Genomic DNA, 15,912 nt, shown 5'->3' with positions numbered 1-15,912 from the left:
AAGTAGATATATAGATACATTCAGAAATGCGCTAAAACAAATCCACGCTAACTTGTTGTAAAACTATATTCCGCCAAATATCTTACACGCTAAATATAGACGTACGTTTACAGAATTTTCTTTTAGCCATTACAAATCAAATCCTAATGTTGAAAAAAAAAACACCGAAAATATTGCTTTGCGTTTGCCATTGTATTGATATGAATTTCATTTTTAATACTGGTACTTATTGATAATCTATTACATAGTTCTGCATTCTTTGTTATATTTACGGATTAATCTTAATTTTAATTTTCCTACATGAATCCAAATAATGAATATCTGTTTAGTGATAAATACATGTTAGTACATGTTCTGTATTATTTTTTTTTGTGAATGATTTAATTTTTATTAAATGTCAATATTATTATATCGATTTAAATGAAGATACATTTATCAAAAATTAGTATTTGTATTATATCGAACCATTTTAAAACAATTTTTACCATCAGAGGAAAATCCTAGAGTATTCAAATGAAACGGAAATAAAAAGATATCTTCCAGGTGACCACTCTGTATTCAAAGTATAACATTCAAATATGACATTTTGACAATATATATTAATGTTAATTGCAATAAAATTTATCAACATAAATATCCACTACAAAAATATCTTGAAATAAAATTTTAGTTAAACACCCTGAGTCTTTTAACTTTAGTTTTGAGAATGCGCGCAAGTGTTATAATTTATCTTTCCTGTATAAAAAGTGGAGGCAGAAAGACAGCTTCTAGATGACTACTGAAGACCTGTGGGGGTCGGGATGGGGGTGGGGGTGGGGGTGGGGGTGGGGTTGGGATTGGTGTCTACTTATTTAATTTCCTTATTTTTTATTTCCGTTTTTCCCAAAAAGTGGTAGGGGGTGGGGGGCAAATCTATTTTGTGTGTATCACAACTGGTGGTCGGTCGCATGAAATTGAAATTTGACTTTTTTACAATTAGAACGAACTTCTGCAACCTGATACAAGCCTAAAGCATTGACCTATCTGTCTTCTATGTTAATTTGATAACAAAAGTACATTTCAAGTTATCAGCTAACTTGATCAATCTTGATATGATAATTGTTTTAGGTAACATACTATACTATGCTTTAAAGAAAAATAAGATCAAGTACGAATGGGTTTGTGAGCATGTTTTATATTGTTTATAACTATATGCATGCATGTATGAAAGGACTACATGAGGTTTCATGCATGTTTTGCTCCTAAAATTAGATCTTTAAAAATAAGGTTGAAGATAGTTGGAAACATATTTGATCTAGGTTTGTAAAAGTGTTTACTCTAACTACGTCATGATATAGAGGTGACGTCTTGAAAATTGTCATATTTCGATAGGTTAATATTTTGGAGCAGAATATGGGTGTTTTGCAACGGTTTTTTGTTCACATACTTGAGTAAGTGCCATTTTTAACTATAATGTGTATAATTTTATGAACATATGAATATGTTGATATCGTACATGAGCAGACACTGGATGAAAAATCTGGTTTCCGCACTGCGGAAACTATTTGGAAACTCTGCGGAAACTTAAGATTATTTTATGTTTCAGGCAGGTTTCAGCATGGAAACTTCAAGTTTCAATAAGTTTCCGCAGTGCTGAAACTTAGGCTGTCCATGAATCCAAATGGTTTCCGCAATGGAAACTTACTGAAACTTGAAGTTTCTGCATGGTTTCAATCTACATATACCATCTGGATATCTATTGTCCACCAATGGTTTCCGCAATGGAAACTGACTGAAACTTGAAGTTTCTGCATGGTTTCAATCTACATATACCATCTGGATATCTATTGTCTACCAATGGTTTCCGCAATGGAAACTTGATGAAACTTGAAGTTTCTGCATGGTTTCAACCTACATATACTAGTTGGATATATGTTTACTTATGGTTTCCGCAATGGAAACTTAAATGAAATTTCCTGATCATTTCGACACACTTAAACCGTTTGGGTATATATAGTTCTACATATATATAAAAAATTTATTTATTACAGTGGTTTCCGCAACTGAAACATACTAAAACGTATTTATAAGTCATTCATCACTTTTTCCCTTGCCATATATATAACAACTCAATTTCAATGCACAACATATATTGAATTTATTCCCTCACAGTGAGCTACATACAATACATTGGAAATTGGAAAAACAAGCTTTAAGAGATTAATCAAGAATACTAATTTTCAATCTGTGTCCAATTCCTACACTGTAAATCCCAATCATTCTTTTTAATTTAAAGATATCAATAAATAGGCTAGGGATTTTTAATAAACATATTACAAGATAAATTATTCTGTGTCAATGACAACAAACTATTCATTGCAACATACACAAGTAAAACTGAATGACAAAGATAATATGCATTATTTAGACAAATATTAACAACAAGGGACTTGCAAAAAAGATAAACACTGCTTCTTAAAATAACTTAAGTACAAGTATATACATATAAACATCTCAAATTATAACCAATGAAAAAATAACACAAAAAATATATACTCAAAATAAATACTATCTGTGAGTCATAAAAACAGCAACTATTCAAACATGTTAATAAATAAATAATTCACTCGAGTCGCATCACTCCATGGCGTACGTGGACGAGATGACCCAGCTCGGGATGTCCTTCGGAGGCGGTGTTCTCACGGCGTCTGTTGTAGATCTGAACACTTTGGACTTCTGTCTACGTGATTGCGCCACAAGGGATTGACGGTAATCCGCGTCAAGAACTCGCTTGATGTCCGTCATTTTAGAAGACTCCCAGATGAAGGGGATTGCCACACGCCTTGTGGCATCCTCGTCATCACTCACTTCTGGGGACATGGTCTCTACGGAGAAAGCACGTTTCACAGATTTCTTCTCCTCCCGCGTGAAAAATTCATCCCGCTCCAGCTGAATCAGCCTACTCTTCAGTTTCTGAAACAATAATACACATGTAAGTACAAATTAACTTATTTACAACAAAGTATATATTCAGTGCAAATAGAAAATAATTTAGTTTTTATTTAGCAATCATAGACATTTGCAACCTAGGCACCTTAAACATGGATTATTTAAATAAAAGCTTATACATGTATTTATAATGCTTGTTGTTGCTTTGACCAATGCAAAATTTAAAAGGAATATGAAGTTATATTGAAACAAAACAATTACATCTCTCTTGCGCTTTGCTGCTTTATTCCTTTCCCTGTGCTGTTGAACTTTTCCATTTTCCTTCCTCTTGTTCTCATCTCGCATGTTCCTCCACACCCTTTTCACAGCCTCTATAAAAGACATTTATAAATAAATACACATATGAAACAAAAGTATATAACAAAAATGTATCAATTATTCCATGCATCAGTTTTCTTCTTAATAAAAAATTACAGATTTGTAAAGAAAACAAATGAAGAGTTTTGTTGCTATAAACTGTTTCTAATAAAGCGGGACATAGAAGGATAAAGTGATCTTTAGTGTAAAGGTAGTGCCCCCCCCCTTAAACTTAGGAAGTAGTCATCATACTAGATAATTTACTTACATAAATTACTTTAAATATTCTTAACACTGAAACATACAATGCCAGTAAAGCATTTGCATGCTGAAAAAAACCCACTCTTTTTCCATTTATATGTAAATAAATATCCTTTATCTCTATTTGATTGCATGTATTTTTATTATTATTATTGCGTAATGCAACCCATGTTTCATAAAAACTAAACCATGCCAGTTTACTTGTTATATAGGCATGTACCATGTATCAAGATATTTATTATTTCTGAAACTGGCTATAAGATTAATCCAGAGAAAATTCATCATTAAAAGCCTATATTAAAAGCAAAAATGTTTTCTGTATTTGATGGTATTTGTTACTACATATCCTTTGTTGAACTTGAAAGTATCTATTAATGACACAATGGCTTCAGGAGATGTGTCGTGCCCTGGTGTAGATGTTTAAAACAACAACTCTCTTGTATCCCCTCCACCCTTGTCAGCAATATATTGGCATTGTGTTTTTATAAGTGTATGGCTTCAAACACCTGCCTTATAAAACTGAAGTCATTAGTAAGCAGGTTATTTGGAGTCTACAGTTTCGAGGAGAGAAGACTCAAAGTAAGTAATCTTTGTAATTATAACATATTTTTGTCTAGATGTACTAACTTCCAAGATGTTTATTGAGAAAATTAATAATATCTTAAGCAAGAAAGAAATAAATTCCATTGATTTTGTTCAGCAAAAGTTTCCAAATCTGTCCCTTCCAATTGCAATTATTACAGAGTTTTCCATCATTTGACTTAACTTTCTCTCTATATTTGTTATGCCAAAACAGCAAATGCAATTTTAATTGTGTTGGGCATGATAAGAAAGAAATAAAAATATCACTCCAAACAATAGTCTCATACAAATCATTAAATAGTCATATCATGTGATTAATCTTTATTAATTATCAAACATGTTCTTTTTATTCAAGTTATTTAATTTCATAACTTCAGATTTACCTATTGTATCGTTAGAAAATAAGATATAATGTTGATTGTGATAGTTGAAATACATTAAAAAAAAATCCCTTTCACATACTTAATTATGAGCTTCTGGAAATTTACAGGTCGTACAATTTGGAATAATCTTATATCGTTTATTCATACATGGACTTTGGTTGACAGTAATTGGCACGAGCTAAAAACTACAAAATCTTCATCCAACTATGGTCATACGCTTATATGAGGTTAAAGAGACTCTCTAAATGGAACAAGTCCTCAATAATTTATAAATGGTTTACCAATTTTGGTTCATCTTAAAATGAACAGACATGAATAGGTGAAATAACTCCTCAAGGGAAATGAATTTAGGTTGAAGTAACGCCTATAATAAACACGAAAAATACATGCTTACAAAATAATAATTGAGGTTATTTTAAAACCTTTGAACAATTATTACCTTGAAGAAGTAGAAGACATATTTCTATCAACAAACACTCCAGAAAAATCCTTGCGAGCCCTGCATGTGTCTTGTTTACAGTAAATGTGCATGCGTAATAGTATAGAAGGCTGAACCCCGTAACATGTTGCGATATAAATATGTGATAGGTTTTATGTTATTATTAATCTTAATGAAATAATTAGATGTATTTCATGGAGGACTTGTTTATAGTACACCATTATAAAATAGATACATAATCGTGATAATATGAAAACATGTTTATAAATATGGTCACTTTCTAATTAAGCTAACTAACAAATGAAATGTTACTTATTCTGTAATTTCTAATTAAATAAGAAAAACAGATGCATAGACTTACTATCCTGTTGAACTATACAGTATAGATACAAATTTACATCGGAAGCAACAAGAGGCATGGGGTAGGCCTAGTTTAATTACAAAAAACATAATAAAAAAAATCTTAAAAGATTCAGCATGTTCAGAGATCATTACTTTACTATAGTGAAAAAAATGTAATTTATAACATTGTTTAGTCTGCTGTTTGTTTGGGGGGGAAAACAAGAAATCAATGACATACGTAAACATCAGAACATGGCTCAATTTTTAAATACTGTGTAGAAAACCGATTTGAAATTATAAATATGGTTTGCCCTGACTTAATTTCTACATCATTTCGACGTAATCCGATAATTTAAACGGTAAAATTTATGTACGACACTTTGGCTCGTTTTGGCGCGATTGCTTCCAATGTAAAATTTGAATTTGCCAGTTTTTGTGTTTTTTTACGAACCTGTATTCCATCGGGCATTCGCAGTGGTCTTCTCTTCTCCGAGGAGTCTAGGAGTCTTCTTATCTCACTCATCTCTCTGAAAGCACGTTCCCACATGTCGTTGTCCATCTTCAGCTTCTTCTTTCCAAGTGCGCGCCATCCGTTATCGATAGCGGTATATGACAAAATGGCGTGACCAATCAGAAAGGCGTATTTTCCCGAAATGCATTCTGGGATCGATTTTGTTTTGATTGGAAAATGGTCATCAAAACTCGTATAATAATAATATATATTTTTACAAATTTTAAATGTGAATTTTGTTTATATATATATATCAACTTTTTTTCTAAACACGTAGCAAATTTTCAACAGGGTTGTATGTTTTAGATATAACGTTAATTCTCTTATATCAGCTCCAATCCTGGTTATGTACTAGGCCTATATAGCTTAAATTGATTAGACAAATATAAAAAAAGGAAAATTTTCAAATTTTAATTTGAAGTTGCAATACTCTCTTATATATATGAATTAATATGCAGATCAAGGCGTCGGAAACAAATTGAAAGTAGGGGGCGGCTCGACATCAGAAACTTCGACAATTTTTCAATTTTTAAGGAACTTGACAAAAAAAGATTATTCACACACGCAAGAACAACATATATATTAAAAATTAAAAGCTTTTATTAACTTGCAAGTTAATTTCCCCTAAATTCCCCTAGAAGGTCCACTCCACTATACAAATGTGAAAACTCAGTATTATAAACTCAGTATTATAAAATTCAACAAACTAATGAATGCTTAATGCTTATAATGAAGAAAAACCAGAAATATATATACATATATATGTCAAGATTTAAATTAAGATTATTTCCAAATTCTGCTCTTCCAAAATACAAACTTAAACCACATGTTCTTAAGGACAGGACCGACCACCCCCCCCCTTCCCCCTCTATCCCCCACCTCAAGTACCGGGGGTTCTTGGTGTTGGGGTGGAATAGGGGTCGGTCCTTTCTTTAAGCACCTGTGACTTAAACAACCTACTGTTTTTTTTAACTTTTTATTTTTATTACTTCTACCGCACGATGTGATCTTTGACTGTGTGTGTGTACATTTGTACTATTCTTAATTTGAATCTCAAATATCAGTGAACTGGTCTTGGAATTGGTAAAAACAATTTGTTGATCATTGCATGCAACTTCGAAAGACGTGAGTTCAAGTTAAATAAAGTTAAAAACGCACAATTATACAGATTAACATTAAATTATGCGAGAAGGGTGTAAATAGAAGCACATTGTAAAAATAGTGCGAATGATTGAAGTCCCCACTGGAAAAAAAAATTGAATGGTGTAGGAAAGCACAAAAAAACAAATATGATGAAATCTTACATGCAATAATATTTTCTTTTATCAACATATAATGAATAAAAGACGAAGATTTTGCCAAGATAGACAGACTAGGAGAGGAGATTGCAATATTGTTTAATTAAATAAGAGAGTCTTTTCACAGTATGCCGGTATATTATCTTTTTTTGGTTGATGTCTTTAATTGCAGACCATAAAATAATAATGTGTATACACGTAAAGCATGATCTATTGTTAGCGTCTAGCAAAAACCCCGCAGAATTCACATCATTACGTAAGAACTGAACTAACATCCCTGAACAGGTGGCCGGGTGTCACCTGGACACCTGGACAGGTGTTCAAGATATATATTTAGTATGAATGTGTATATGTAGTTGGCAATACTCTATTGTTTAGTGTCTGACCAAAAAACGACAGAATCCACACAGAATATACAAGAAACTAACATGTTATTGTCATCAAAGCAAACAGGAAATGTACCTGCAATATATGGTGTCTCCTACTCTGTACAAGAATATGAAATTATCTTTTATTTGCATGATTTTAAACCATTTAAAGTATTCATTTAAAATTGAATTTTGACTTGACCTTTAAAAAAACCCCCAAAACCCAATCACATTCGACAGCCGAACTGCTAAAATACTAATCCGTGCAAGGTGGGAGGAGGGTTACCTTAAAAAAAAACTTGCATGTCATTTTTATATTCACCTTTTACTTTTTTTCCAAATGCACCTAAAATGGTGAGGGGTTGTCCCATCAAGACTAAATTTTTTATATTCATGCAAATCAATAAAAAATAAAATAACTGTTGTGAGTCTGAGAAGAAGTACATGTAGGATGGAGAAGCCCCCCCCCCCCCCCCCCACCATCCACTACCAATCCCCTCCTACCCCCCACCACCACCACCGTAGTTGCTACCAGCTTGAAACATCTTCATATAGCCTCTTTTTAAAACTGAAAAGAACAATGCTTGACTCTTATTTCAAGGAGTGAGTGTGTGCAATTTTTGATATTGTCTTTATAAGTTCTTATTAAAAACAAACCATTTATGATTAACAAAAACGTGGAGTGGTAACCAACTTATCAGAGATTCGGTACAACATGAACGTTTTCGGGTAATTTGTCAGTCTGTTAAATTGCGTCAAAAGTTTGATGGTTGGAATGCTTCAATGATTATATAACACCAGATGTAAAATGATTTTAAGGGATTGAGGTTTCGATGTGAAAATCATCAGGTTTTTAGAAATTAAAACTAAAAAAACTCCTTTTTTTTGGGGGGGGGGGGGGGGTCTTTATGAAAATGATTTGACTTCAAAAACCTGTTTTTTGGCATGAAACTGAATATATTTAATGAAACGAATTTAAATCTGAATTGGTCATTTGTGACTTCTTATTAGAAACGATATAAGGTGTCTCACCAATTCAACAAGGTAAGGTAGAAGTAATTGTTTTTAAAAAAAAAACATCAAAAAGTTTAAGACTTGAATGATAGAATTTATTGTAATTCAGGTTCATGTTTTAATAAAAGTACACAGTGATATGGGCATGCTGGATTCATTTTGCAATTTCATTTGTCACAATGTAAGTTATCTAGTTACACAAACACTCAGCAACACACGACGGATTCTAAAAAAGTACTTTTCCGGGCCACATCTTCCACTCTGTGCTGTTGTGCTCAAGTGGATCTCGTCATTATCGTAATCTTTTGGGAAAGTTATCTGTTTGAACCGTACAAGTCTCTGACCGATTTTCTTCTTTAAATAACAGTTAACTCTATTCCTTTGGGTCTCAAACTCGGCGTGCGTGAGTCCTTGGCAATGTCGTTGAGAAGGTCGACGAGGAATAATTTCTGCAACAAACACATACTTCACACCGCTTTTTAATAAATCGTCATACAGGCATAATAATCGAGTCGCAATATCCTTTGGATAAGAGTCACTGGTAATGTCGTTTCCACCCAAATGAACGAAGACACAGTCAGGTTGAATTCTCTTTATTGAAGTCAAAAACTCAGTTGGAATGTTATCAGTCTTCATACCACCTTTTCCCATAAAGAACACATGTCCAGGAATTTTTAAGTTGTTCGCAAACGTTAATTTCTCGTCCATTTGATATTCATCTTACTTGTTTTTCCTGACATCTTAATTGCGGTGAGGTGATAATTATAGTTTTCAATTTTCAAACGTTCTTGAACAATTGATAGGAAAAAAGTTAATTGGTAATTACTTCATTAACTAAATGATGAGCAACTTAAATAATCGAAATTATTATCTAATGCATGTAGATTGTATGTAATTACTAATTTTATGCAATAACTAACTGTAAAACAGATAGGTTATCAGCATTGTTGATCCCTAAAAAATTCTTCAATTTTTCACGTAACATCGGAATAATTATGTTTCTTTTGTCTTGAAAAGTGCATATTCGATTAGGAACTTCATATTTCTATTTCTAAGAAATGTAAGATATTTTTAATGACTTTCAGTGTAGATGTGTATGGTCATTCAAATAGCGATTTTTTTGGACACAATCAAACGCACCAAATACAGAAACATATTCTGTCAGACAAATCAAACGCACACTTTATCAACACGTGTTCACTATATTTACATTTCAGATGTCAAAATGGCGTCACCATTATCGGAAAAAGTGCAACTTTGTCCACATTGCAACAAGTTCCCTCTAGTAGAACAGTTTTGCGACACCGAAAGTTGTATGGCAAATCAAAAAGACGGGCATGGCGACCTGCACTGCATGTGCCATCTATCGGTGCACGTAAGTCTTTGAACGTCAGGTTACTTATCAGTGTATATACTAATAATTGTGTAATAAAATTATACATATATGATTTAATGTCATCAGAACAATTTCTTTGAAAGAATACAACACTTATTTTAGAGATATCTTAGGCAGCTGTTAGGGGTACATAAAAAAGCATCAACGTTTGCTGTTAAATGTTATGTGAATTATGGCAATTTCCTTTGTATTATCTATGTATGGAATATATGTTCAAATTTTATATGGGGAGAAAGATATGGAATACAAAAATGACTATAATAATTACTTAATAGCTTCTTCATTCAGAGAAGACAAAAAATTGTCTTCTATAGTATCTTGGAAAAGAAAAATCTTCATTGCTACAAATATTAATTATCACTTCTTTGAATTTATATCACAGTTTTTTTTTTTTATTAAAGAGCAAGTTACAAGAACATATTATCAAAAAAAAAAATACATGAATAACTAAACAATATATGTAAAGCTGACCCTGGAAAATTGTCTTTTTATAGCAAAATTGTAAACCAAAGTTAACACCTACAACATCACTCATAACCACCTTTAACAAATGTGACAGATCGATGACAAATCAAAGATAGTCCTATATATATTTTCAGTTATCTTTCTGAAGTTTGTTTTGTTTACAATTGATATTGATGCATAATGTGCGGGTTAACCCAATCAATCAGGATATCAAACCAAATGATTCCCTTTCTAAACATGCCCATGATGCATTGGGATTTGTTTTTAAAGATTGTGTTTCCATAAAGATATGATTTTTATTTACTTTGAATATTTGTAACTTAATTTGAAAGGTGATCAATTCTGCTAGTCTAATTAGGTGAAAGTCTATATACTATGATCTATCTAAGATAAGTTTGCATGAAAAATTATTTGATACTGTACGTAATAACCAATAATTATGGCCATGCAGCTTTGATTGTGATTGTTAAATATTGCAGATTCTCTGCCATTGGCAGACCAGACTGACGAGGAGTTTGTTGACATGTCTGCAGCTTCAAGAGAAATTCCAGAAGACACAGTCATGATGGTAGGAAATGCTCTCTTAATCATCAAACTTTGATTTGAGTGATAAGATTGTTTAAGAAATAAACATCATGTTAAAGAATTCATATCCTGGTGAACTTTTTAAAATCGATCTGTATATAACTTATACATGTATATTTTACATTTAAGAGATTAAATTGTTCAGAATTATCATAATTATATAATGGAATTTTATGTTTACAGTACATGTAATGCAACCATGCGCATTAAACGATAAGCTGGGACTATTAAAATTTTTGAACAGAATTAATTTTTTGCTATTTCGTAGGTTCATTTTATGAAAGAAGGAAACATATTTGCAAATGTAAAATATATATTCATTTAAATAGAATTAACAGCAACATAAATATTTGAATGGTTATATTTTGCAGGATGAAGCAAGTGGACTCGAAGATGACCCAGAGACAGAGTTGGACACATCTGGTTGTAGTGATGATGATGAGGATGGTCAAGCAGCACAACACTGGGATGAAGCAGAAGAGGAACTGGAAAGGGACATTACCAGCAGAGACCAGAGAAAACAACACAACAAAACAAGTATTGCACAACAGTTTGTATTATGGATTCTCTCTTCTCTTGTGCATATTCAAAATAAATATCTATTGAGTAATGCTTGCATCGAGAAATTGTTGCAGCTTTTCAGCCAGATATTTTTTTTTGTAGGAAAATGTAGCACACTCTTTAAAGCCATTTCTAATGCATTTCCACATTCTCTTTACAGGTTCCGCAAATTAACAGAGTTTGACAGGGATGATTTTTTAAAGTATATTGTTTGCCCTAATTGTACTGCTCTTTACAGATATGGAGATGTTGTGCAGAATCGTGATGGCCGTACTGTTGTACATAAATGTTCTAATATGATGTTTGGTTGCAGGGTAGACAAAAGCAGTGCCAATCATGGACGTCGAGGGAAATTTCGCTGTGATGCCAGCCTTGTCCAGGAGGTTCACCTTTCAAACAACAAAACGAAGTTTTATCCATTAAAAACTTTCTGTTACAAAAACATTATTGATAACCTTGAACAATTTCTTTCTAGACCTGGTTTTGAAGCAGAATGCAACAAATGGAGAAATAGGGAAGTGATCGAAAACCATCTAGGGGACCTATACGATGGCGACATATGGAAGGAATTCCAGACGTACAACGGTGAACCTTTCCTGAGTCAACCCAACAATTATGCATTAATGATTAATGTTGATTGGTTTCAGCCTTTTAGCAGGAGACGAGATTTATCCCTTGGTGTTATATACTTTGTTTTCATGAATTTACCTAGGCATTTACGTTTTAGGATGGAGAACATCATGCTGATTGGTATCATACCTTCCCTAAAGAAAGAGCCAGGGTCTTTGGATTATTTTTTACAGCCAATTATTAATGAGTTGAATTTACTTTCCAGAGGTTTCCAGATTTCCCCAGCCAACAAAGACCCAGTGTTTGTCAAAGTATTACTGCTATGTGCATCCTCTGACATTCCAGCTGCACGCAAACTTGCCGGATTCATGGGACATGCTGCAATAAAAGGCTGTTCTTTATGTACTATTTCTTTCCAGGATAATTCTGGTAACAGGTACTGCGGACCAGTGGACAACAACAAATGGCAGAAAAGAACCAGAGATGAGCATATTCGACAAGCAGAGCGAAGCAAAAATGCACCCAGTCTATCAAAGCAGAATGAGATCTACAAGAAATTTGGGTACAAAAGCACAGCCCTGCTTGAGTTGGATTATTTCGAACCATCAAAATTTTCTGTTGTAGAGCCTATGCATAATTTGTTTTTAGGCACAGCCAAGCGGTTCTTTGTTCACTGGGTGGAGAATGAGCTTCTTACCAAGGCTGATTTGGAGTTAATTGGTGGACGGATCTCAGAGTTAAATGTACCAGCAGACATTGGCCGCCTTCCTACTAATATTGCCACTAATTACTCTCAATTTACAGCTGATGAGTGGAAGAACTGGGTTTTGTTGTATTCTTTATTTTCCTTACAGGGCCTGCTTCCAGAGAGGCACTTGCAGATGTGGCAGAAGTTTGTTTTAGCTTGTAGAGAATTATGCCAGCCAACCATGAGGAAAATCAGGCTTGTTATTGCAGATAGACTTTTCTTGCAGGTCAGCAGGATTGCAGAGGAGCTTTATGGACCATCATTTCTTACACCTAACATGCATCTACATGGCCATCTTAAAGAAACGATTGAGTGTTATGGCAGTATTTATGGGTTTTGGGCTTTCAGTTTTGAAAGATTTAATGGTTTCCTTGCAGATTTCCCCACCAACAAACGCTCAGTGGAAATCCAGATAATGCGAAAGTTCCAGCAGATTGGATTTGCCGCTGACATGAAACACAAAGAGTTTGGGGAATTTTCTGATTTTTTTACAGAGTTTTGTAGAGAGGAAATTGACAGCCCAAAAATTCCAACTCCAAAACTACAAGTGGCTTCAGAGGAACCAATCAACAGACAAGACCCTCTTGTATGGACTGATTTGTCACTTTTGCAGGTGAAGCAGGAGGCCTATACATTGGTTACCATGAGCCAGAAAGAGCGTGATGACCTAAAGGAAATGTATGAGTGTTTATATGAAACTTCATTTCCAGGTGATGCAATAGCAAGGGTAGCCAAAAAGTACAGCACTGTCTATTGGACTAATGAAATGTATGGTTCTGTTTCTAGTTCCAGGTGCAAAAACTACAAGATGCTGATGGCCAAATGGGCAGGAGATGATTCCAAGCTTGATCCTGATTTCGGTGATATTAGGCCAGGAAAAGTATCACACTATCTGATGCATTCAATCGAAGTAAATGGTTGTATTAAAGTTCATCTTTTGGCTGTTGTAGAGTGGTTCAAGAAAACAAATGCAGATCTTGGTTACCTCCACCCGATCACTGTTTGGCAGAAACGAGTGCAGAATGATGGCCCTGCATCCTACATACCGATTCAGAGGATACTGGGAAAGTGTGCTTGGACCATCAAGAAACATGGTGTTCAAAATTTCATTGTTGTGTCGCCATTACCACGCCATGTGTTTTCTTAAAAACAGTGAAGTGAAAATCATTCAGATTAATTTGGATTAATTTCATTCTTGTGAGTATTCTAAATTGGAAAAGGAATCAAACCAGAGATAAAATATTAATAACTTTATTGTATCACTGAAATGAGGATTAAGGTATGTAAATATTGTGTACATATATGTAAATAAATCACAGGACATATTGCTAAATATATCCACTTTCAGTCTCCCTGCAACTCTGTTGTTGCACTATTTTCTGTACTTCCATCGTTACAATGCTTTGTTTTAGTGCAGATTTTAGAGTGGTGAGGGATATGGATGTATTTGTAAAATGTGATAACTTAAATTTGTTGAGTCTTAATAGTGTTAACAAATTTAACTGTATATCGTTGTATGTTATTTTTAGTTGGCTTCGAAATAAGTTTATATCTAGTTACATGTAACTTATAACCTTTAGGTATAGTGCTTTTAACTATGTAATTTTTTCTAGTCTTAGTTTTGAAGTATTTTACTGACAATTTCAAGTCAGGTGTGTAACATTTTTATTATGAGTCTATATTGTAATTGCATTTAAATTAATTAACATGATCTAGTCCATCAAATCCATTATACTGATTGAACATGAAAGTTTATTACCATATAAGAAACAATTTTTATTGGTGAGCTCAGCATATCGAAAGTTTTTTATTTTTCTCTTTAGACTAATTAGTACGTTATTTAAACTAAAAATAAGTATTGGGACCTTTATCATTGTAATGGCATTATGGCTTAATTTATGGCATTATCTGAATAATCTTGAACACAAATTCAAGAAGTTTTTCTGAAATTTTAACGTTAGCACAAAAACCATCCTTTGAAGTTCCGTATACATAATGATTTAATATTAGTTATGAAGAGTTAGGTACACAAGAGAAGATATGTTTAGTAACAATAATCGAATAAAGAATTTTTGTCAGCAAAAATATATAATCAACATTCAAGTTAAGACAATGAGTCAGATGAAGGTAAACAATTTTCTAAGGAACCATGATATTGAATAAAAAAAAAAAGGCTCTTGAAAAAGGAGGCCTCCACGTGGCAAGAGCTGGGCAACTGTATCATATTTTTCAATCTATCATCATGATCATTATCAGTTTAATATATATAATTCATTATTGCTCTGATAGATTTGAACGATACTGGCAAACATCCTTTTTTGAATCCTTCACATTTAGATTTTTTTAATATTTTGTTTAATGTGTGTCAGAAGCTTTAAATGTGCAAAGGACTTCTAGAATTTATGAATTTTATATTTTCATCATTTCTCATATTCTGTTATGTCAATATGCTATAAAAACCAATAACAGATGTGAAATGAGTCCATGTATCAATGACTTATTTGTTAAATTAGTAGGATCATATTAAATATCTAAAATGTATAATTGAATTTTTTCCTTTTATTTAAACACTTAATGGAGCAAACAGAACAAAGGACATGAGAATATTGATAAAACTTTTGTTTTCTATACAGATGTAGTGAAAAAAAACCCATTTGATTTTATCAAAGAAAGTATTATCTTAATATTTCAATTAAACATTACTACCTCTCTGTTTGACATTGATTAAAAATGATATTTGAATTTCATTTATAGTTTCAGCATTGCGGAAACTATTTGGAATCACTTTATTAGTTTCCGCAGTCTGAAACTGTATTGAAATTTGCTGAAACTTTTTAGATATACTAGTTATGCATTTATCAAGATTTCAGTTTTGGTTTCCTGGATGCGGAAACTATTTGGAATCTTGGTCCAAGTTTCTGCAGACTGAAACTAGATTGAAATTTACTGAAACTATTTTGTATTATGGTTATGCCTTTATCAGAATTTCCACAATGTTTTTGCAATGCGGAAACCATTTGGAAATGAAATATTAAGTTTCAGCAGACTGAAACTATATGGAAACTAACTGAAACAATATTATGGTTTCCGCACTGCGGAAACTA

The 15,912-nt window shown here is 32.9% G+C and overlaps 3 protein-coding genes across 3 annotated transcripts in view; 2 read left to right on the top strand and 1 right to left on the bottom strand.

Annotated features, from left to right (window-relative positions):
- Positions 1-15,912, top strand: part of LOC128179519 (uncharacterized) — a 271,672-nt gene that overhangs the window by 97,390 nt on the left and 158,370 nt on the right. The window lies entirely within an intron of this gene.
- LOC128179528 (uncharacterized) lies at positions 1,791-4,421 on the bottom strand. The gene is made up of 2 exons (XM_052846969.1): positions 3,190-4,421; positions 1,791-2,952 (listed from the first exon to the last, which is right to left on the bottom strand). Exons 1-2 carry the CDS (start codon positions 3,310-3,312, stop codon positions 2,617-2,619), a joined length of 459 nt encoding a protein of 152 aa, XP_052702929.1. The 5' UTR covers positions 3,313-4,421; the 3' UTR covers positions 1,791-2,616.
- On the top strand, positions 10,690-15,400 carry LOC128179529 (uncharacterized). The gene is made up of 3 exons (XM_052846970.1): positions 10,690-10,912; positions 11,301-11,466; positions 13,759-15,400. Exons 1-3 carry the CDS (start codon positions 10,868-10,870, stop codon positions 13,953-13,955), a joined length of 408 nt encoding a protein of 135 aa, XP_052702930.1. The 5' UTR covers positions 10,690-10,867; the 3' UTR covers positions 13,956-15,400.

Source organism: Crassostrea angulata, chromosome 4 (assembly GCF_025612915.1).
Source record: "Crassostrea angulata isolate pt1a10 chromosome 4, ASM2561291v2, whole genome shotgun sequence".
NCBI classification, from domain to species: domain Eukaryota; kingdom Metazoa; phylum Mollusca; class Bivalvia; order Ostreida; family Ostreidae; genus Magallana; species Magallana angulata.
Note: the sequence above shows the minus strand (reverse complement) of the source record. Positions and strands in the feature narration are given on the sequence as shown.